This window comes from Embiotoca jacksoni, unplaced genomic scaffold (genome assembly GCF_022577435.1).
Source record: "Embiotoca jacksoni isolate LCO1_2020_lvr unplaced genomic scaffold, fEmbJac1.0.p SCAF_2, whole genome shotgun sequence".
Classification (NCBI taxonomy): Eukaryota; Metazoa; Chordata; class Actinopteri; family Embiotocidae; genus Embiotoca; species Embiotoca jacksoni.
In genome coordinates, this window is record NW_027185340.1 from 12,699,339 (window position 1) to 12,722,746 (window position 23,408).

General features: G+C 40.1%; 1 protein-coding gene across 1 annotated transcript in view; it reads right to left on the reverse strand.

The window, feature by feature from the left end:
* Positions 1–23,408, reverse strand: part of abca12 (ATP-binding cassette, sub-family A (ABC1), member 12) — a 66,110-nt gene that overhangs the window by 13,947 nt on the left and 28,755 nt on the right. The window contains exons 33-58 of the mRNA XM_069154598.1: positions 22,896–23,066; positions 20,552–20,716; positions 20,065–20,260; positions 19,471–19,610; positions 18,710–18,829; positions 18,455–18,545; positions 17,863–18,042; positions 17,018–17,363; positions 16,136–16,250; positions 15,473–15,802; positions 14,735–14,804; positions 14,495–14,629; positions 13,457–13,618; positions 13,169–13,352; positions 12,243–12,461; positions 11,179–11,375; positions 9,661–9,818; positions 8,591–8,824; positions 7,986–8,133; positions 7,333–7,579; positions 5,831–5,920; positions 4,732–4,819; positions 4,450–4,577; positions 3,668–3,755; positions 3,207–3,315; positions 749–803 (exon numbers count right to left, since the gene is read on the reverse strand). Of these exons, the coding sequence (XP_069010699.1) occupies positions 749–803; positions 3,207–3,315; positions 3,668–3,755; positions 4,450–4,577; positions 4,732–4,819; positions 5,831–5,920; positions 7,333–7,579; positions 7,986–8,133; positions 8,591–8,824; positions 9,661–9,818; positions 11,179–11,375; positions 12,243–12,461; positions 13,169–13,352; positions 13,457–13,618; positions 14,495–14,629; positions 14,735–14,804; positions 15,473–15,802; positions 16,136–16,250; positions 17,018–17,363; positions 17,863–18,042; positions 18,455–18,545; positions 18,710–18,829; positions 19,471–19,610; positions 20,065–20,260; positions 20,552–20,716; positions 22,896–23,066 (4,166 nt within the window). The remainder of the gene's footprint in view (positions 1–748; positions 804–3,206; positions 3,316–3,667; positions 3,756–4,449; positions 4,578–4,731; positions 4,820–5,830; positions 5,921–7,332; positions 7,580–7,985; positions 8,134–8,590; positions 8,825–9,660; positions 9,819–11,178; positions 11,376–12,242; positions 12,462–13,168; positions 13,353–13,456; positions 13,619–14,494; positions 14,630–14,734; positions 14,805–15,472; positions 15,803–16,135; positions 16,251–17,017; positions 17,364–17,862; positions 18,043–18,454; positions 18,546–18,709; positions 18,830–19,470; positions 19,611–20,064; positions 20,261–20,551; positions 20,717–22,895; positions 23,067–23,408) is intronic.

Genomic DNA, 23,408 nt, shown 5'->3' on the forward strand with positions numbered 1-23,408 from the left:
CAGGAGCTGCAGCTACTGAACACGCTTATTATCAGTCCAGCCAAGATAGCCTTCGAATTCCTCCCATGGGTAAAGCTACCGCATTGAGAGAATCAAGACATTTGGAGTAATAAGTCTGCTGTATCTTTAACACGGCTCAGGCCAAATCAATAAATCAAGTGCGGAAGCCAAGTATCTCCCTGGAAGGAGGGGGAAATGTGCACTTAAAGCCGCTGCAGCACCTCGGCAGGTTACGGACATGTTACACAGACATAAATATGGAGTATGTGGAGAAGCCAGTAGCACGTTCCTCTGGATCTTTGCATTTATACATGCGCACAGCCGTTTCCCTGTCGAGAATGTGGAGTATTTTTTAATAAACTCATTTTGGGAAGTAGGGTAGAATCAGTCCACCTCAGTGCCACCTTCAGGATAAACACTCATTATACTGGGACTCTGATCAATAGTGTAAGCTCAGGGAAATCCATTTAGAAAATCAAATATGGGTAAATACTGCTGTCATGTACCTCCCTGCCCTGAATCCATCCTGGCTTTGATGTTCAGAATTGAAAAGTAGGAAGCCTTCATAATTTATCTTCGGTCAGCCAAACAATAGCCATTATTATTCATAATGATGTGACTAACTATGCAATATTTCACCAATTAACATGCTAATACGGATCTTCTTTTGTTTTGGGTAAGTGCAGCCATTTGTGTTGTTGTATACTGACAGTGAAATCAGCAGAAGAATCTTAAGTGTGGTCCTTACATTGTATCTTCATCATCCGCCCGTCCAAAATAGGGGTGACTGGAAACTGAAATGGCTGTAATAGAAAGAAACAGAGTATTTTGTTAGCAATAGAAAAACAACAGCATGCAAGCTATTTTTCAGCACAGGAACCAAATGAGCAATGATATTCTCTTAGCCCGGGACACAGTCAATTGAAAAATATAGTGCAAGATGATTTCATTTGCCAGTTCACACACAGAAAATTGAATTTTCTTTATCATTTTTTTCAGGGTCTTCTAGATGCTCATAGATATGAACTGCTGCCCTGCATGCTTCTGTTTACACTGGCTGAGACAGGAAGGTTCACATAAAGCCCAGCAGCCCTGGAGCAGGTGCACTGCTCAGGGGACCTTTGGTAGAAGTGATGGGTGGCACTAACTAATACATCGGTAATTTATGACACAACATAACTACTGCTCTGATATTAAATGTTCCCATATCTGGTTTGTACATTTCACAATAGGACACAACTACAGCGGCAAAAAACAACTTGATTTCTTTGACAATCTGTTGATTAATCAATAAACATTTAAATTTGTATTCAAATGGCTCATTTTGTCTAACAACAGCCCACAGATATTAATTATGTGTCATAGAAATGACTGCCAAACTGTGGTACGCATACCACCAGTGGTCCGTAAGGTTCCACCTGGTGGTCCTCAAGAGTTTTACTGAAAGGCTGAACAATAGCCCTCCAACTGACTCAAGTCCAAAAACGTATCATTTTATTTTATTTTATTACAAACAAAAGTAATTACATATGTATGTCATATTACAACGATGTTTCAAAAGATTAGTTCCTACTTATTTAAATATTTAAAAATTTATAAAAAAATATGATTTGTCTGTGCTTAGCTACGTAGGGTGCCGTGAGGTACAACAGTCTACTGCTAGCTTTACACTGTCAGAAAATGTTGGTGTCTGCAGTGGGAGGTGGGACTTGGAAAACCTTTTCTATACATGGCAGTACATAGTCCGAAAAGTTTGTGAACCTCTGACTGAGAGGGTTACAAACAGACCAAATATTCACATTTTAGAGGCTGGAACTTGTGAAATTCTGCCATTTTATCTCAAAAATTTAATGGATTGATTATTAAAGTCTTTACTGTTCTTTTCTTCTGTTGACTAACTTGTAAAATAATTGACTAAATTCGAAAAATGGATCAGGAAGTATAACATGTTTAGCACATTGTAGTTGTCACTGACTCAAGCTGGGAAAGTATTTTCTTTTCATTTTAAAAGCATTAAATAGGTTATTTTTTTCAGGTCACGTCTTCTGAAGGTGGATTATCAAACACTTGAATAACAGTATGTTTCCTCAGGGAAATGAGTCAGAAATATTTTTTAGTCAAAACATTGTTGTTGGTGGAAATGATCAGCATCTATAGTGTAGACGGTGGTGATCGGTGTTCAGGATTCTGATGTCATGTCTGCAGCAGTGAGCGGTTATGGCCAGAAATCCTGCGGGAGTGCGATGAAAACTGTTTGATGCAGACATTGAAAGGGTCCCCACCCAGGATTGATAATGTAGTACACAATGCGAGGGTTGTGGCATCATTTCTGACAGCTAAACCAGTCACCTTGAAAAGTAATCTCCCTGGATCTCCACCCCTGACAACCTCCACCACTACTGTGAGTTTGCAGGTAACATTTAAACAGCTACAATTTATCCATGAGCACTTTTATCATCTACTATGGAATAAATGTGTGTGTGTGTGTGTGTGTGTGTGTGTGTGTGTGTGTGTGTGTGTGTGTGTGTGTGTGTGTGTGTGCTCCTCTGTGCATGCACTGTATGTTTTTATGAGCGAGTCTTAATGTGCATTTGTTTGTGTGTGTATGTTTGTGTACTCCTACCCGCAGGCAGATGGTCAGGGTGATACTCAGAGCTGAAATAGTACTGAAAACGTGGGCCAGCCTCGTTTCTCTTTAGCAAAGCTCCCCTGTGAGTGGCACTCATCAGTATTCACCATGCATTGTGATGTGAGTGGAAGGACACACAGCACCCCCTGGCTTCAATCCAGTGAAATGAACCATGAGTAAACACACTGTTTACAGCTCTCTTTATATTTAGTAGTCTAAACAAAATGCACTGTGGGCTCAGACAGGAGCAGCTTCCTAATACGGATGTTCAACTCATTTTATCACCTGCATGTCGTCATCAGTCTTTATCTTGTCCTATCTTTTATTAACCAGGGAGTGTTGTGTGCATCAAAGAATAAAAGTCAGTCCCACCAAAATAATATGCACATACCTTTTCTAAAATCACTAAAAGATTACAAATAAGAGTAAGCTTATAACTGATATTTATTGCTATTGCCTTTGAATATATAGAATTCCTGATGAATAAAAGTAAAATCTCTGATTGTGTCCTTCACTTACCTGAAACTATACTTTTACTTTGTAATGCTTTTTTTCTCCTGCACCGACTCGAGCTTACCATATTTACGTGGATCCTTGTCTGCTGGGAGATTGGAGCGTAGGATCAGGTTGTTGAGGCTGTTTAAGTATGCTGGCATTGTGTGGTGGCCCTCAGGGTTGAACCAGACCTACACCCGAGCAGGAATACAGACATGCATTAAGTCCATCACTCACACTGCTGGAGGTCAGAAAATGTTAAGTCTACTGCTGTACATCTCTACAAAACACTTTAAAGATAAAAAGTGTGCAGATGTTGACATCTGAAAATGTTTACACACTCAGACAGAGGCACCACTGCTGCAGTAAAGTATATTTATGATGACACTGATGCTGTAAGAATCCAGCTCCATCTGTGAGCATTGATCTTGTAGCCAAACAAGTTTAATTAGGATGTCGTGTTTTAACTTTACACAGCTCATCAGTGCAGAAATTAAAGTGATAATGAGACAGGCATCCACAGGAAGCATCAGAGAAATTTACCTTGGACAGCGTTCGGTTTTTGGGCACCGCTGTAAGGTCCATTTGTAAGTCAGGTGGGAGTGGCATGCCAAAAGCAAAGCCACCATACCTGAAAAAAACACATTTGACATATTGATCAAAACAAAGAGCTCCGATTGCTGCAGAGAGACAAGATGTGCCGCACTGTCTTCCTCACTAGCGTTTTTTCTTTTATCCAACATTCAGATAAGAAACATTTCAGGGTAAAGGCATTGAAACGGTATGAGTGCCATACTTCTACAGCCACTAACTGAGTACGAGAGGGAAATTTCTATCAAGCTAAACAGCCAGGAAAACTAAAGTTTCAGTCAGTAACTAGCTGATTTTTTAAAAATTCATTCGATTTCTCCACATTCCTCTTCAGCAAAACGCGGGACCTTTCTGGAAATCGAGACATTTGAGTTATAACTATTTTAAGCTTCCCAGTTGACTGACATATTCTATTTAAGAGACAGACTGAGAGGAAAAAAAGGCTTCGAATGAATACTTCGAAATTGCTACACTTCTTCCAAATTACTAAGGCGAGAAAAAAAAATAGGTCCATACATTATTTGCAAACTCCCTCAAAGGAGGCTAACTCAGCAAAATGATGGAATATTATGAAATATCATCTTAAAATCAAAAGTAGTGTGTAATACAACATCTTCCTCTCCATGCAGTTAGAGTGTGCTTTTACTGTAGCACACAAAACACGGCAAAACTATAAGAGAGGAAGGGCTAAATTGTGGCTTCATTAAGCAAATGTAAACACAGGCTGCATTCACCTGTTTCTGATGAAGTCATTGGCTGTGGACACCAGGTAGTTCTCCACATTGATGCCACTCAGATTATAAACATCCTGAGATGAGGGGATCTTCTTATGCGGTGGCTGGAAGTTGTCCCTGTCGCAAATCTGCGGCGCACAGAAGACACAAATGCATTACACTTACCCTTTTTCAAACATTCATGAGAGTGAGCACAGGGAGACCCGCTCATGTGTCAAAACACACACAAGTGAGAACACAAAAACTCACTCACACACACTGTTCTTGGTGACCCACTCTCACCTGTTTCTGACTGGTGCATTTACAGACACTAAATGCTTTGGAGCTGTTCCCTCTGGAACTCCAGTTGGTTGTGCTCCTGCTGCAGACCCTTAAAAAGGAACAAAAAAAAAACACATTCACAAACTGAAATGTTGGCTCAGTGAGATGTTGGGAGTCTGCAGTGTGTGATAATGCCACAAGCCGATGCCTAGACACACTGCAGAGCAGATCTTGAAACAGAGTTGATGATCTGCACGATGCTAAAAACCTGAGTACTTGTACAGACAAAAAGGAAGAAAAAATAAAATCTGCAACCATTCATAAAATAGCTGTGACCTTGCATGTTTTTTTGTGTAATCGGGCCCTAAATATTTTTTTCAGATAACAGTTTTCAAAGCCATTTAATATGTGCTGTAATGTCATATTGTGTGAAATTTGTGTGTGTGGGCTGGTGTTCAGCTCCCCCACATGTTGATTTCTGCCAAATGCTTTCAGGGAGACCAGAAACAGATAGTAGCGATATAGAAGCCTTCCCACACTCACATGCACACTTGTTACTTTAGATATAAATTAGCCAACAACATAGACCAGAGTCTGGGGACCATACAGTATATTATTTTTAAATGTAAACTATATAAACACAGCACTGCAAATCAGTCATTACCATGTTGTAATTACAGGAAATTATGAGGAAACATGACAGCTTGTTTGCACTACTTGATCTTTCTTCTTTTTTTTTTTTTAATTTGGCTGAGAATTTCAAAATGCTTTGGAGGTCTGGTTCATGAGTGCCAACATGGATTTGAGTGTCTGCAAGGGGAAAATGTACCCCCATAAACATGGCGTGTTTATGGAATACAGATGACGCTCTCACAGAGTCCTGCCGCAGGCTTTCAGAAATTTACGTTGAGCTGAGCAGCAGGAAAATGGAGAGGAGAGAAGTGAGAGAAAATGACAGGAATTGGAGACAGTCGGGTAAAATAAAACAAGGAGAAAGAGGAGGCATGAAAAGAATGAGCAAGAGTGACATGTGAAAAGTCTGTAGGAAAAGGGTATCACTGAGAAATGTGATCATTTTCAGAAAAAAATAACAGCTGGCATTTGAAGTGTAATAACATACCGGCCGCCAGACTTGTCGAGGCAGGAATGATCGATCCCGGGGAATGACATCATGGTGTCCACCAGATGGATGGAGTTCGGATTTTGGTTACTGTGGAGGCAAAAAACAATTACGTGACATTACACAGCCTATCGGTTCTGACATGGCCAAACAGATGGAGCAAACTGACAGCAAACTGACAGCTAGATTTGTATTAAAGTTAGGATTTATTTATTCAAATGGATGTTGATGGCAGACGTTTTAGAAAGAATTAGTAGTTCATGTTAGCATTTGTTATGTTCTTAAAATAAATCTGGGTTAAGAGCAATTTATCAACTCACAACATTGGCATTAAAATATGGCATAATCTAATCAAACGTGAGCAACTAGAGAAATAAAAAAAAGAGTACAAGTGAGGACATGTAAGTTGCCATTTTTGATTTAAGTGGATTTGTTTTATGAACCACTTCCTGCCTTTAAACACACATAGAAGTACACTCATGAGCAGAAAAGAAATATAGAGTATTACATTTGCATTGTTCATAAAGCAAACACAGAGCTCTGTAACATTATAGTTATATTAAGAGAAGACGGAAGCATAGCTGGCCCTAAACTAACTCTAACTTCCCTCTGCACCCCCAACCCTGATCTCCAAAATAAATAATTAAATATGATTTTTAAATCTCTTTTGTATATCAAGCTAAAGAGGACTGGGAGGAGCGTCCATGCGGCCTTTGATATGGATTGGCACCTCAGCATTTTCTCACTTGCTACATATCCCCTTGATCAAACAACAGCACATCTTGAGAATGAAGACATCTTGCAATCTCCTGACACTCTTAATCTCTCTGGCTTTGATCTCCCATCGCAGTCGTCCTCTTCCCAATCATCGCTTTCCCTCGCGTTCCCTCTTGCTCACTCTCTCCTTAAGGTCCATCTGCCCTTCAACAAACTACAGCTTGAAATTCATCTCAGGACAAGTGTGACACGTCATCTCCCGCAAATGATGCAGGAAAAACGAATAAGCCCATCAAGTGAGTGGATGCATCGACCCCTCATCGGTGTTGCAGGTTTGTTGCAGGTTTTTCACTGCAGTGGCTCATTTCAGCCAGGCATTACAATAACACATGCCACCACAGGACATTCAAACTTTGCCACAAACCTTATGCAAAAAGAGAGAAATTATTTGAGATACACTTTCAACAATAATGATGTTGTTTATCTGTAGCCTTTATTATAATTTACTGCTTATATAATACCCCATCATCAAACAAAACCTGGTTGTTTTAGGTTGTTGTTCTAACAAATCATAAAAATTATCCTGGACACAACCCACTTTTACAAAAGTCTTGGTATGTGTACGTGTTGCCATCTCAGTGGCATTCGTCTCACTTTTCAAATTGAACTGAAATGAAGTAACGCAGCTTGAGAGTTCATCTGACCTGCTCCTAACATGTTGGGTGTAAAAGCCCCCTATCAGCCTCATTTACTTCCCCTGCATTGTCTTCACCACGGAGACTGACCTGAAGAAAGAGTTGCTCGGCCCGATGTTGTAGAGTGCGGGGCTCAGCTCCAGCTCAGGATAATGCCGCAGGTCGCTCTTGATGGAGCCCAGACCCATAGCACACACCACAAACAGGACAGGAAGCACGATCTGGGAGATCAGGCCCTTCCAGTCTCTGCGGCTGTGGTGGAACCTCTTGATCAGCATGGCTGCCATCTGCTGCCAGGCCAGGGTCATGCCGCGCGTCGTGGAAGAGTTGGTTAGCTCTAAAACACACAGGAAGGAGTGTAGAGTGTAAATTCCCTAACTGTCTTAATACCTTGATGATTACTTCTGTTTATGTCCAAAGCACACTGAGTGAAAGGTTAACAGGTAGATTACATTACAGAAGATGACAATGCAATCCATCAAGATGAGTCTTCCAGATGTAAAAGTAAAACAAGGTCAGCTGAGTGTTGGTAAAATATTTTAAGTGAAGTAAGAAAATTTAAAATCTAAAACAGTGAATCAGGGTAAAGATTCCATCTTTTTTTTCATTAACTTTTTTAATGGACGTGATACGTGCAGGGCATTGAAAGAAAGACAGAAATGAGACTTAGACGGCACTAATAAAGGAAGAGAGGATGATGAACAAGATAGCGAACAGGTGAGAAAAAAAATTTGTGAACTCACTGATCTTGTCACCGAAGTTGGAAAAGCTTTCACTGTGGTCTGAAGGGAAGCTGTCGATGGATCCAGTGTCAGAAACGGTCTCTGAGATGGACAGGGGGCCGTCCTCAGCTCCAGCTTCTGTACTGCCATGAGTCAATTGGAGGAACACCTGCAACATGTGAGCATTTGTGTTTGTTAAAAAGGTTCCTGACTGGTCTACGTAAGTGTGAGCATCCTTCCATTGGCTCCCTTTTCAGTATAAGATTCATTTTAAATTCTGTTGTTTGTGTTTAAATTCTTGCATGCAGCAGTCCCAGCTTATCTGTCTGACCTGTTACACTCCTGCACTCCTCACCGCCTGCTTAGGTTTATTTGACCGGCAACTTTTAGTAGTTTCTAGATCCAGACTGTGTCTTAACTAATCTTTCTCGGTGGCCCCACCAAAACTTTGGTACAGCCTCCCCCTCAGATCAGGTCATCAACTTCTCTACCCGTGTTCAAATATAGGCTGTAATAAAGTTCAGGTTCATTAGGAAACACTTAAATGTTGTTCTGTGCATATTGAGTTTCTCCACTGTGACTGGTTGAAAACCTATGTTTTTGTGTGAGGGTTTGTGTCAGCCTACCTCCTCCAGCGTGGTGTCAGAGATGCCATAACCCCCGAGCTGCAGGTCGTCCAAGTTGGAGTCCAGTGCGGTCAAGAGGGAGCGGTATGAGGAGGCGTTGGATGAGGAGAAGGGAGGCAGCGAGTAGATCAAGTCACCGCCTTGGGCCTCTTTCAGGCGTGCTTCAGGTACATGGGCTTGGATAAAGGCCTTAAGTTCAGCATTGTCAATCCTCTCAGATTCTGATTTCAGCATCTGCAAATAGAAAAGCATAAAAAAAGTAAAACTTTACTTTTCCCTTGCTGCTGAAATGATTCATTATTGATTCTCGCAGCAGATTAAGTAATGCTTTAGTTCACAAGGATTCCACTTTTGAATTCATTACCTTTACTTATAAGATGCTGTTCCTGCTTTTCATTAATGCTTTGTCCAAATAAGTTACAAGACTGAAGTATTAAAGATTAGATAAACTTAGAAAACTTGCAACACAGTTTTTTACATTGCCTGAGGGTTTCTGCCTGCAGGCTGTTCAAATGTCTGAGCACTGACATTGAGAAGGCTTAAAACAGCCAAAATACAGAATACTAAAGGAAACTTAAGGTTTGACCAAAATACATAGATGGCATATATGAAACTATAGTTATTCATCCATGAAGATGATTCTACACAAACAGCAAGTGCCCACAGCTGAACATACAGTTCAGTAGAGCATTATTTGTGTGGGGATTTATTCCATCTGACTGATTCTCAATATATCTGATACATATCACACTGTTGCAATATGTCAAATCTGATAAAGATAAAACCTCGGATTTATTTCCACATGACCAGTCCAACTTTTCCATAATAACGTATTGTGATGTCTTACAATTAATGTTGACCATGGATGTGTCCCTGTTAAGAAACGGTCTGGGTAAAATACATCTCACTTTTAGGATAAATGTTGTGAAGTACTGGAACCAGTTCTCTACTAGTATAACATTGAATATTTGACCAAAAGATCTAAGTCAACAACACAATGTTGCTCCTCCAACATGATTATTCAGTGCTTTGGCTGGACAGGGTGACTGGATGTTGGTGAAGATTATTACCTTCTTGGTGAGGGTGAGTTTGTAGCCTTGACCCAGCTTGTCTTTCAGGTGGAAGGGGGATCCGCAGCATTTTAACCCTCCTCTCTCCAGGAAGGCAATGCGGTCACTCAGGACTTCAGCCTCATCCAGGTGGTGGGTGGAAATGATGATGGTTCGTTCTGAAAAGACACACACATCAAACAAATCTGCACTGTTACACTGTTCCTTAGCTAACTGCAACCCAAATCGTAGCTTTAGGTAAATGTGTGAAAATTAAGGAATTTATCAAATAAAAATCGCATGATTCCATTTCAGAGAAAAGCAAAAAAGTAAGAATATGTTTACCAGCCAGCTTGTGCAAGCTAGTGTGTAAAGCTTTGTCAGAGTTTTTAGGTTTGACAACTCCAAGTAAACAAGCAAAAACCAGACAATACAAACACAAAGCGACACACGAGCTATGTCATGTAAATACAAATGATCGGAGAAACAGGCACACAAAATAGCAAGCGATGCAGAACGTTTATTTTGAAATAGATTCTGCTGACAGCAAAATCTTCCTAACATCTGAGACAGCACCAATTACAGGACATGTGCCACAACTACAATTATATGACATTTAGCACTCTCCCTGCCATTACAGTTGCTCCTCTAAAAGAGGTTGTAGGAAAAAAAATACTTGTAGATAGATTAATTATATGCTAAATTCCAGTTAGAATACAAAGCAGTGGAAAGCACTACAGGGTCTGCTCCAGGTTCACCGCTCATTGCTGCTCATCTCTTTTAGAAAATAGAGGAGGAATTGTCTTTGAAGAGAAATACTACAGCGAGAGTTTAGATCATTTGTGCGCTCCAGAATGTGAATTTCTTGCTTAACAATTAGACTAACAATGTACCGTGTAATGTGTAACTGTAAAGTGCTGCATTGGCTCTACAGTACACTGTAGTGTAAGGGAGTTTTTCAGCTTCAAACTGAGTTATGTGTGTAACATAAGTAAGCAAACTCTTTATGTTTGACCTTTAAAAACCAGAGTTACAAGGTGCTTTAAAGGTGCTTATAAAGTACAAAATCATAAAACACAACAAGAAGTTTTTGGCCGAGAGTCAAACAAATTAAAGGAACACCGGAGTAACAAGTTATAATAAATGCCAGGCAATAGGGGCAGGTTTTTAAAGGGCTTTAAGAGCAATCAACTGATCATTAAACTTGACTCTAAAACAACTAGGATTCCAATGTAATTCAGTCAGGAGAGACACCTTCTCGGCATCTTGTGTTTGTCAGAGTCCAGGAAAGAGGAAATTAAACTGTGGATGAGTTACCATAATGACCACTTAAGATGAAGTTATTTGTACCAATGTGACAATGGATATATTAAAAATAATAAGCAGGCACCCACTGAAAATGCATAAGTATATAGTTCAGATTTTTTGTTTTATGCCACTCGGTAGCAGTAATAGTAGTGGTTAAAGTTAATAATAGCAGTGCTATTATTTGTGGCTTGGACAAATAGATTAGACATAGAGTGTTTCTGTGAGACTCACGTTTCTTATGCTGGATCACAATGTCCCAGATGCTGCGCCTGGAGCAGGGATCGACTCCTGTGGTGGGTTCATCAAGAACCACCAAGCGAGAGCTTCCTATGAAGGCGATGGAGATTGACAGCTTGCGCTTCATGCCACCTGACAGGGTGCCCACACGCTTGTGTCTGTGAGCATACATGTCTGTCTCCTCTAGGATCCTGGCAGGGGAGCCAATGAAAGGCATTTAGCAATGGAGCTCATGTTAACATACTTTTTCAAAGCATTACAACCTGGTCTCTGAGCTGTAGTTACATCACTTCCATCAGTCACCCAGCAGGGGTTTCTGAATTCCTGGAACTAGAGGAGAGGTGTACATTTTCTTACCATTGGGATCAAACTCATACTGCTCCTCTTGTCATATGGAAACCCTCTAGAAATAGTCTCATGATGCAACTTACAACTACCAGCTTAATGACGCCATCGAATGAAAAATTAATGTCCCATAACTCATCCAAGAAAATGCGAAATGACAAAAAGAGATAAAACTGAATATTTTAAATTCCTATGGAAAATGTGAACATGACATAGGGACTGCTCAGAAAACATCAGAAATTTCAATCACATTCAGGTAGAAGTAGAAGTATCTGACAGCTCATTTTACTAAAATGAGGGCTTATTTCAATGATACCAGGTCTAACATTTATTCTGTCTTCGCTGCAGTTAAAAATTATTGCATTTAAGCCTGAAAATACTCACAAATCACAAGTAAACACATAAACTCTGCTTGGCTACAACCATCTGAACATTATTTGGATACTTTCAAATTTCCTCTGTGCAACCAGTCTCTTGTGTTGAGCACTGGCTCCTATTTCTTATGAAACTCTCATAACCTTTATTGGAGGACCCTGACATGAAGTGAGCGAAGGACACTGTTTTATGACGTCTTAAAAATACAGGTTGTAAACTAAATCATTGTGACAGATAAAAATGGCGAAACGACCGTATATCATGCATAAGCCCTGACATCATCTTGAAGACACCATGCATTTTGATAAGCTCTCTGCTCCGGATGATCTGTCACTCACGTGCGGACTTGCTCGTGTAGTTGTCTGTGTGTCCACTGTGGCGCCTTGATCTGGCCGTACAACAGCAGATGCTCCTTGGTGGTCATGTGGTCAAAGAGGACGTCGTATTGCATGCAGACCCCGAGCTCTTTGCGGACACTGTCGATGTTTGTCTGCATGTCTCTGCCGTAAACCTCTATGGTGCCCGAAGACGGGGCGAAAAGGCCAGTCAGAAGAGACCTACACACAGAGATGGTTCATTTATTAGATACGTAACAGTATTAAATTGACTAATTCATAAATCTATTGACAAATTAATACAAAAATTATATTATTATAGCTTGAAAGTTCACATAGCATCTTAAAAGAAGTTAAAGCACAAGTTAAATATACTATATAGTCAAGGTTTGTCAATCACAGTTGCTCATATTTGCTACTTGGGACATAAAGTGGCTCAAAATGCCATTTGTTTTTATCCCATTTGCTTTTTTTTCTGTACTTCCTCCCTGTCACTTTCCTCTTAAATGATGACTTGCTGGTCCCAGAAATATCACAGGACGTACAAATCCCATCCTGGTTTCTGGTGTGCTTTGTGTTGTTAAATCTTACTCTGCTACAGCACTCTATACAAAGAGTGCCACAGCAGAGCCCTGAATAAGAGCATCAGCAAAATGAGTCACATTCAAAATGTAAATTTAAGTGCTCTAGTTGATGAAGACCCGTCAGGCTAATCTCTACCACGGTGCATTTGCTGTGCCAGATTTGGACAAAACAATATCCCTGTCAGCAGCAAACCCTTGAAAAGATTAAAGGGATGCACAAATCTAATTTCAACACCGGCTACACCCAGTATATAATGGTCAAAATACATTTGTATTAATCATAGGACATGCTGATATAATTATAAAAAAAAAAAAAAAAAAGAGGAAAAATTGTGCCAGACATACATCGTGGTGGTCTTGCCAGCTCCATTTTGACCAAGCAGCGAGGTGACGTGGCCCTCATAAAAGGAAACATTAAGGTTTTCAATGGCTGCTTGGTCACCATACGTCTTGCTGAGGCCATGGAGGGCAACACCCACAGGGAGCTCTGAGAAATCCTCACCAGCCTCGGAGGAAAGAGAGCTCTGGCCTGGGAGAAACGTGGAGACAGAGTCAAACTATAAATCAAACTAGCGAGGGACGGGAATCAGATGAAGAGTGAGGGGAAGCATAAATGTAGTGAGTAGTCTGTACCTTTTCCTTTGTCATTGGAGAAGACAGGCTGGTTTTTCTGCATGATGTTAGTGAAGAGGAGTCCTTTGCTCACTTTGTTGTTTGACTGAACGCAACCGCACAGGTCAGCCCAGAAGGAGAGTTTGAAGGGGAAGTACCACGGAGCAGGGATGCCATATTTTCCTGAAAGGTAAAAAAAAATACAAAGAGAGCTCACATCCAAGTCTAAACCAAGCTGTATCTGCTTCAGCTTCAGAGGTAGAGATTCATACACTTCACTTCACAAGTATATTTCTCCCAAATTTGCTTCTCTTCATTGGCTCCCTGTAAAACCAAACCCTAAATGACTAAAAAATTATGTTAAAGACTTAATAGTACCCTATTATACCAATAGAGCAGAGGCTTATTTCCAAAAGTAGAGAGTAAGAAATAACTGTGTCCTTTGTAACCAGCTCCCAGTTTGGCTCTGAGGGGCAGACACCTTCTCTATTTTTAAGATTAGGCTTTGAAACTTGCCTTTTTGATAAAAGCTTATAGTCAGGACTGGCTCAGATTACCTTGAACCATCCCTTAGTTATGTTGTTTTAGGCCAAGGCTGCTGGAAGACCTCCAATGATGCACTGAGCACCTTTCCTCTTTTCTCTTTGAGAGATAAATTGAATTGAACTTGATATTTCAACCTAATGTTTACACCATCATCTATGAATTCGCCATGAATTCAAAACAAAAGAGTAATCTCTTCATTAGATGAAAACTATTTGTACAGAATGCTTGTTTGGTGCTTTGCGTCTGTAACTTTACTAACATAAGAGACATTAAATAGACATCAATTAGTAATGCTAGTTTTATCATGCGAACCCATATTTGTTATGTTGATGCTAATAATGTAATTAAGCCTCAAGATCCGCTGACCTGACAAAGACAACTAACAACAAGTAAAATTAACCGGCTGTCTCTGATGCACTAAAATGGCGACAGAACAAGTTCTCAGATCAGAGTCAATCATCACCAGGTGGATGAGTGAGTGAGTACTTTGTTGATTTTTAATGCCACAGTTACCTGGAAAGATCATGCGGATGTACGCCCCGATGGTGAAGTAGAGGATGGAGTCGATGAGCAGCAGCCAGCACAGCCAACCAAATGAGGCGGTGTCTCCAGCAATGGGCGAGGTGTACGAGTTGCTCCACTGGATCCCTATTGAAGTGAACAAAATGAAAGTTTCATGTTGGCTTCCACTGATTCAGTTTGCTTACATGTCAAAGCGATCTTTATGGTAGACAGATGCCGACAAGCTTGTACCTTCTCCTTGCGACTCATAGCGGGAAGCATATTGACTGGCGTAACTGAAACAGGTCGGAGAAAACAAACTCTGCCAGAAAAATCAAGAGAGAATTCAGACAGGATACAAAAAACAGAGGCGAGAAAAAGCAGCATCAAAAATATACATTTATACATTTTTTACACAATGCCTTTCTGTACTTCTCTTTGTCTGTGCGCTTGACAACTATAAAGTGATACGTACGCTATATCAGCCTTTCTCTATGATATAAAATGTTTTGCTCAAGGCACGTGAGGCTTTAGGTGTGTGCAGTGATGTCTGACCTCCAATTAATGATTATCAGACAAACTGCTTCATTTTTATAAAAACAAAGATGTGTTATGAGAATTTTTACAACAGCAAACAGAAAGATTGAACAAATCTCCCACACTGCTTGTAAACCTCATAATGGAAAGCAACTGAGAGCAAAAAACACTGTTTATTCATCATTCGCATAAAAGAACTGGCTTTATTTTGAAGCAGCACTAATACATTTTGAACCATCATGTTTGTAAAATTGTTTTCAAAGATGGATAGAGTAAATGGCATTTTAAAATCAAATGAAATTACATTATATCTCCTTCTACGTCCTTCATCTCTATTCAATTTTCTGTATCCTCCAGAGCAAATCATATTATTTGGTTATTGAATTATCCTACAGTACACACACCAGTTTAATATACATGACTAATGATGAAGAAGGTTTAAAGGCTCCTCACCAGGGCGCTCTTCTGGGAAAAGGTTAGATTTTTCTCCACAGCAATGACGATGATGAAGGGGAAGAAGGAGAGGATGTAGAGGAGGCTGCCGCTCAGGCCAGCGATGTAGGTTTTGTCAAAGAAGGAGCTGATCAGAAAGCTGAAGGCCAGGATGCTCAAACCATAGTCGCACAGGTACAGGAAAACAAGGAAGCCGTCGCTGTGGGGCAGGACTTTGCCATACTTCAGCACCAGTGTGAGCATGAAGATGGTCAATATCAGGTAGGAGGCGCACTCCAAGAACCAGGCAAAGAAGTGGCTGAGCGGGTTGACGCCCATCATTTTCATGTACTGTTGGGGGAAAAAGGAGAAATGAATGAGAAAACATTTACGTGTCAGTTAAAGACACTGTTTATGTTCTTATTTTACCACTAGTGCCTGTGAATGAGTTTGACGTGGAATCTTTGAAAGTAATTTTTTTTTTTTTTAATCAGGAAGTGAACAGCGAGGAAAATTCAATTAAACATTTATGGCTGTTTTCAAATGTCAGAGGGAAAGATTTTATCAATAACTGTGGGTGACTTAGTTCTTTTTAGAAATAAAAACCAAAAGAAATGGAAACTAAGAAGTCTGTTTCTAATATAATAATATAGTGTCATTGTTTTTCAGGTTAAAAAACATTACCTCGTGCAACCTCAGCTCTCTCTCATGCACCAGCTTTTTGACAAAATCAGCCACAAACAACACCCAGGCTATCATCAGCATGATAGGGAAGACAAAAGAGATGGCCTCCAGATACCTGGGGAATACAGACGCCAATTGTCAATCAAATTCCTAGAAAACCGAACACTGTCAACAATGGCACATGAAAAGCCCCATCATTCAGTCACTGGCTTGACAGACAGTGGAAAAGCAATAATGGCGCAGATCTGGGGATTTTGACAGCCATGTTCTGATCCTTGTACTATTTACACAAATAAATGAGACCCTGCTTTATTTATTTTTTTTATCTGGAGCCTGATACATAGGATTGTGGTGCTTGCGTTTATCCATATTTCACAGCTATCATGTCAGAATTTGTGCTGTAGAGTAATAAATCAGCAAGCCAGAGCCACTGGCCCACTCAAGCTTCTTCGATGAGATATCAGCAGTGTCTTAAGTCGCACTCGAGGGTGAGCACGAACAAACTGTGGTCATTAAGTTCAGCCATGATTTATTGGAAACAATGTAGGGTATCGAGTTAAAGTCAAACCCATGTTGGAGATGAGTGGCGTTCCTTATAGATGGCTATTAAAGGCCTGAAGGGTTTGCGAGTGTATGTTTGTCCATATAGCATGCGTGGTGCTCAAATATGAATGCACAATAATAGGGAATATTCATTCACATCGTGAAGAGCCAATTATAATGACGGGTTTCTGTCAATCCAAAGTAGCAAATGAATAATGAGAGAGCATGCATTATTCCACATCAGCATCTGTATGCTCGTAGAGACACTGTTTTCCATGTTTCAATGCTTCTTTGTATGCCCCGTATGTGAGTGTGCATCCATGAATCCAGAAAACTCACTCATCCCGTAGATGGCATGGATAGGGAAAGGGCTGCAGCTGCACAGCTGGCTCTGTGACTCTCTGTCCAGTCTGGGTCTCGATGATAGCCCGTTCAATGTTCTCCTGCAGGTAGATGAATCCCCGGGTGTAGCGCATGGTCTGCCTGGCCTCTATGTGAGGGTCCTTCACAAAGTAGGGGTCCCGCACTCTGTCGGTACGCATGACATTGTCCATATGCATGCGGATGGTGTAGCTGACTTTGGGAGGCAGGGAGGATGTGGAGGAGGAGGAGGAGGAGGAGGAGGAGGATCTAGCCTCACGCTTCCTGGATGAATTCACATCTTTGGGAAGCTTGAAGATGACGCCTTCAGGACAGATTATAACATCTCAGTGCACATGGTTTATCAGTTACCAGACCAGCTCTTAAATTCATTTCCTGAGATAAATTGTTGCAGTCATATCTCCTGTAAGCTTCTCCATCTCAACTCATTATCAAGAGCCCTTAGCGAAACATTAACAAAGATACAAGCCTGGAAAAAGCTGTGAATTACTGCGCTGTGATGAGCAAGTTAACAACCTGGGTGGTTGTAAAACTGAGCTTTAGTCCTTTTATGTGAAACCTACTAATCTACTGGGATTATCTCTATTATGTAGGGAAACTTAATCAATATCATAAATGTTTTCATTGTATTACAATGTGTATGAGATGACATGCACACAATGCAGCTGTAAAGGAATGAAAAAAAATCAACCAATATGAAGATCCACTCTGCTGCCAGGACCTGGGCGTATGTGACACAGTCCTGTAGGATTAGTCGAGTGCTTTTACATAAAGCTGGACAGATTCACCCAATGTTCACTTACTTGCATAGAGATCACGGTTTTTGGCAAGCTCCTGAGCCTCAGCATTGAGCTGCTCGGCAGAGTCGTAGCCACGGTAACGGTCAAACTTGATGCAGGAGGAGAGGTTCACCATCAGGGTGGACAAGGTAGTGATCTGATTCAGTACGTGTTTGTTCTTCTCCAAAATCACTGTTACATTAGCTGTAAAAAGAAAGATATTTAGAAGTTTATTGATGAGGATAGAACACCTTTTAAATGTAGTTTTTGCTTTTTATAGCTTTAAAATAATATTGGTTGTGCCTGTTCTTTGTCATTCTTTGTTCTGCTCTAATTTAACAAAGATAAAAAAAAATATGGTCTGACAATACGAGTAAACAAATTAAGTACATCAGACCACATGGAAAAAGAAATTACTGACATGTATCATCACATCATGCAGAGACGCCCTGAGAGATTCATGTAGATTATATCTAATGCTTCCTGTACTGTAAACCTGAGCAGCAGTCCCATTTTCTGATAGCATGGATATTTTACAGGAAATAAGTGAGAGGAATATAAAGGTAAGCCTGGTATCTGCTGCTTACAAAAGTAAGACCTTCAAATGTACACTCACAGAAGCTGCTGAGCGTCTCCTTCATTCTGCCGACATTGATGTCTGTCTGCATCTCAATGAAATTCTTCACAAAGGAATTGCCGAGGGAATTCTGGCAAGAGGGGAGAGGGAGTGGGAGAGACGATGAACAACACCAAGATTCTGCTGCTGAAACTCATTGAAGACCACTGCAAAGTTTATCTCTAGATTTTTTTAGACGACAGCGAGCCAGCTAGAATAATCTGATATAAAGAAGGCGGTTCTGAATGTTCATACCTGTAGCATTGGCAAAGTGTGGTGGAGTATTTCAGCAGACTCTACGATGTACTTGGAGTTTTCAATCCAGTCCTCTGAATATTTCCTCAGGTTTGCAAACTCCTGCAAGGTGCCATTGGCCTGGGCAATGATAGGACAAGGACGAGACCGCATGAAATGGCTGGGTATCAGCAACAATTCATAACCTGGTGTGTTTATGTGTGTGTGTGGCTGTTTGAGTCTGTGAAGGATACAGTATACTGAAAGAAAAGTCAAACTCCCTCAAAATAGAGCCCCAGTCGAAGAAAGTGATGCATACAAATATGTGTACCTCGTGAAACTTTGGATTTCTTGTTTACCACATGCCTGTGAGGCTCTGTGAAGACTAAATAAATAACTATAACCTATAAAATCTAGAAATAGAAGTGAAAATAAGGCCTGCAAACGATATCACAAAGTCAGACCAGGGATTTCGAAGGATTACAACCTTATAAAGGAGGTTGATAACCTCTACATCAGATGTTTCCACGAAAAATAAAAGCAATGAATCCGATTAGAAAGTAAAGATGCCTTACACACACATGATGATGTTTACAGACTGCAGGCAGGTGAGTTAATAATTCAACTAGCTTAGCCAGCAAACCTGCACAATAATGCAAGTCAGCAATTTAAACGTTTATTTATAGTAGAATAATTAATCATTTGACTTCTGTATATCAGTAAGTTTGTGTGTGGAGTAATGGGTAGAGGAGGTAACTCATGCATGTGTATGTACTGTCTACCTTCTCCATGATGGCGCGGGTGGCGGGGGTGTCAGGTGTGTAGAGGATATGCCCCATTAGCATTGGTTTGAGGAAGGCCCAGGCGATGGCGCCTCCTGTGGTGTTGACCATGTCCAGGTACATGTTCATACAGTAGGGAGCTGCACAAGGAGAGCAAATATAAGAAGCATGAGAAATACAGCATTCACAAGGGTGAAGGTTTTTATTGTCCAGCAAATGAGCTATAAGGCTGATGTTGGTTGAAATTGTTCTTGTGCTCAACAAATCCCAACCAACCTAAACCAATAATTTATGATGAGTAAGTCTCTTAATAATTTGCAACTTCTCTTCATGTGATTTTTTTTTTCTACTGTACTTGAAGCCCCATTCATTTCTAAAATGACTGGGCAATCTTTAAGAACAGTCACAAATCAATGAATTTGATCATGTTGTTTCTCTTTTCCATTGGATTTGCTGATGATAAGAGAAACAGCATGTCTGCAGCCACATCTTTTAATCCTTATTTTTATTATCATGTGAAAAACTCTTTAAGACCAAATACACATGATATAAATTTGTGCAAAAGCTCTCAAATCTGTCCTCCTCCCAACGTACTGGCATTTCGTGGAAGCTTGAACCTCTCAATCATCTCCTCCCGCTCCTGCTTGTCGGCGAAGGAGGGGCTTGACTCGTCCATAGCAGGGAGTTTGGAGATTCCAAACAGAGCCACGATACCGTTACTACACAACGCTCGAGAGAGGGTGACAAATGTAGCTCGGCTTGAGATGGTGGACCGGGTTCCTTTTGTCATCTGGTGAAAAAAAGTTTAAAGACCTTTTTTTACATTATGATTTTAGCGTATTTAAAATATCCTATTTATCATTTAAATGAGAATACAAAGTGAGGCTCACTTTAAAACAAGCCTCAGTTATACAATGACGTTGCTTGAATCAGTAATGTGAATGCAGCAGAGTATTTTAGAGCACTGAAACATTTGCATTCTTTGCTTTTGGCAAGATGTAAATTAAGCGGTGACACAAACATAGATGCCCACATGAATAGATTGTCGGTAAAACACTGTGAAGAAATAAAGAGAACACACTTGGCTGAATTCATTGTTGGCTACCAAGTTGAGGTCTTCGATGGAGAGCAGGTAGCTTCGGAGTTTAACAATGGCAGGAAGGAATTGGTCCATCATGTCTGTTATAACCTCGGCCATTTGAAGCATGACGCCCACCAGGCTCTGCAACTCCTCAGACAACACCATCTGTAGAAAAACATTTCTGTTGCTTTAATTTTCTCAGTGACACGTTTTTTTTTCTTCTCTTGTCTTTAGGCTCTACACATAGGTGGTGCCCGGCGCATAGGTATCATTTTCCCTTCCAACGCCGACGTCGCAAATGTATTTATACCCGTCTAAGCACCTGTGGGTTTGTTGGTTTTACAGTGAGGTGTGGTCAGGTGCTTTGTTGGAGCATTGCTATCTTGAGGCAGCTGAAAGCGATCGCGTGATTAGTAAACAAAACCTGGTCTTAAGTCAACTGTGGTTTTCACTGTTATTTTATGGGCTTGTTGTTAATCTAGCAATGTGTGCTTGAATAGCCAGGTGCACAATGTGCTTCTCTGCTTGTTACACAAACAGGGACATGAGACAGCACACAAACATGCAATATGTTAAAAATAAAACGATTTCAGTGTGAAAGATTAGCATTGTGTACATCAATCAGATCAATCTGCACTCAAGCAGATATGCTTCCTTTGCAAAGAAGTGTTTTTTCCTGCCACTCGCCAAACCCACTGTTAGAAGAGCAATCCACGAGAAGTGCAACTGGCCTGTACAGGGAATAGTAGATGACACTGACTGTTTTCTTTTCTATGTTAAGTCCAAAACACACCTATGATTGATTACAATGTTAAATACAAACCCTTTAAACAATGCACCTTACTTTGTACTTAGATGATCAACTGTTAAACAAGCGAAAGCGGATCTGGACACACCTAAAAGGTATTTGCACCATCCACGTAAGGTCATGCGCTTCAACTGTTAATAGAGCCCTTTATATTCAAGGGTATTTGACATTTCTACTGTACTTGGTGTACTTCGACTATATTTACTCTGTCATATATTGCTTTGACTTGAGGGACTGAAAAGTGAAAGTGAAATAGCAAAGTGTATTCTACTAATTAACAAAACATAACTTAGACATTTTAACAATACTGGATGAGTAAACAAGCTCCGCTAATGTGACAGAGTGTTGATGGCAAATTTGAATTTCTGAAATAAGTAACAAATAAATACAAACATTCATAATTATAAACACCAACCTGTAATGAGCTACACTTTGTACTTGTGCTGTTTGCTCTACACTGATAAAAGTTTGATTGGCAGCATTGGTAATTTCTGCCCACTCTGAGGTAACAGAAACAAGCTGTAAACACAATGCTGACATATTGTTACAATATGGTTATTAAGACAAACCTTCTGGAGAAGGTAAAACCAAAACAATGAGCTGAAACAAGCTCAAATCTGGAGAGCAAGGGGAACTGTACTCAGTATGAGCATTTGATCTATATACTATGGCATCATTCTCAAATACAGCCAACACCAATCAGTACTAAAAGGCCAATAAATATTAGTTGTATTGAATTTGTGTTTGGTTTTATGACCTTCCAACATAAGCTGCCGGAGTCCACAGAGTAAACATGAAATGTATCTGAGAGTTTTTATAGTTTCAACTGCAATGTGACTGTTACTGTGTTGAAACAACTCCAAACAAGCAGGGTTTACATCTGCAACTCTTTATGTACATTTCAGATCAGCTGTTTGAGGCTAATTATCTAACAATTAGATAACAATTAGATAACAATTAAATAGCACCGATTATTGATGCTCCCTGTAAGCAAAGGTCAGTAAATCTTTAAGTGGTGGAATTTTAATTAGAAAAAAAACATCCAAAAATCTAAATTAGATTAGAATAAATATAACAGTAATTACTTTTCATGGTTGAGTAGATAAAATGTTGCACATGAAATAGAGAAGAGGCCTATTGAAGGAGCCTGTTTTTATGTTTTATAGTTGCTGCAGTTAACTACAACTGTTTTACATTACAGTAAGTCTCATATTTAAATTTTGATTGTGTGTTTAAGTTCTTAGGGATGGAGGGGTGTTTGTTTGATCGGGAGATCAAACAGAAATACATCAGTTATAAAAGAAATCATTCAGAATGTGCAGGAGCGAAAGAGCTTTGTCTGGTGAACAAACAGTTTCTTGTAAAAAGGTTTTTTTTCTTTGGACTCACATGTTCCTCAAAGAAACACATTGTAGGAAAACATGTTTTGTAACTGCCCAGCAGAAACAATTTCTTTGTTCCGGAATAATGAACAATCAGAATTTACACATTGTGTGGTGTCTTTAGAAAATGTTGACAAAAGACTCAAAGCCTTACTCTGAAGATGAGTTTTTCCATGTTCAGATGACGAGCCATCAGCAGAGAGAACCTGTACCACTGATCAGCAGTCATGGAGCAGAAGGTCTTCAGGATGACCACATCTGTCTGATTCATGTCCCTGGTGGCTGTGTTGTTGCAGTAATGCAGGTTTACCAGCCAGGAGAGGATCTGTTCAAAAAGCATTGAAGGATAATACAAGTATGTCATGCACAACATTAGAAGTAGGTACAAACATGAGCCATGCTCTAAAAGAAAATGTTCTACTTTTAAACTGTTAATCTAAAACTTCATGTAGTAAATAGGCCTCCAAATCCCTGTACTAGTGTGGCATTTTGGAAACAGGTGGGTGTGAGTTCTCTCCTATTCAAAAACAACATGAAGAATGTTTGGGGTCATAAGAGTCAAACATGGATGAAGAAATAACTGTAAAGACTTGCAATAATGAAACAGTGTGAGAAAAGTGTCAACCAGACGGAAACAGTTGGCAGTCGTGGAGATGTGTTTGTTTGG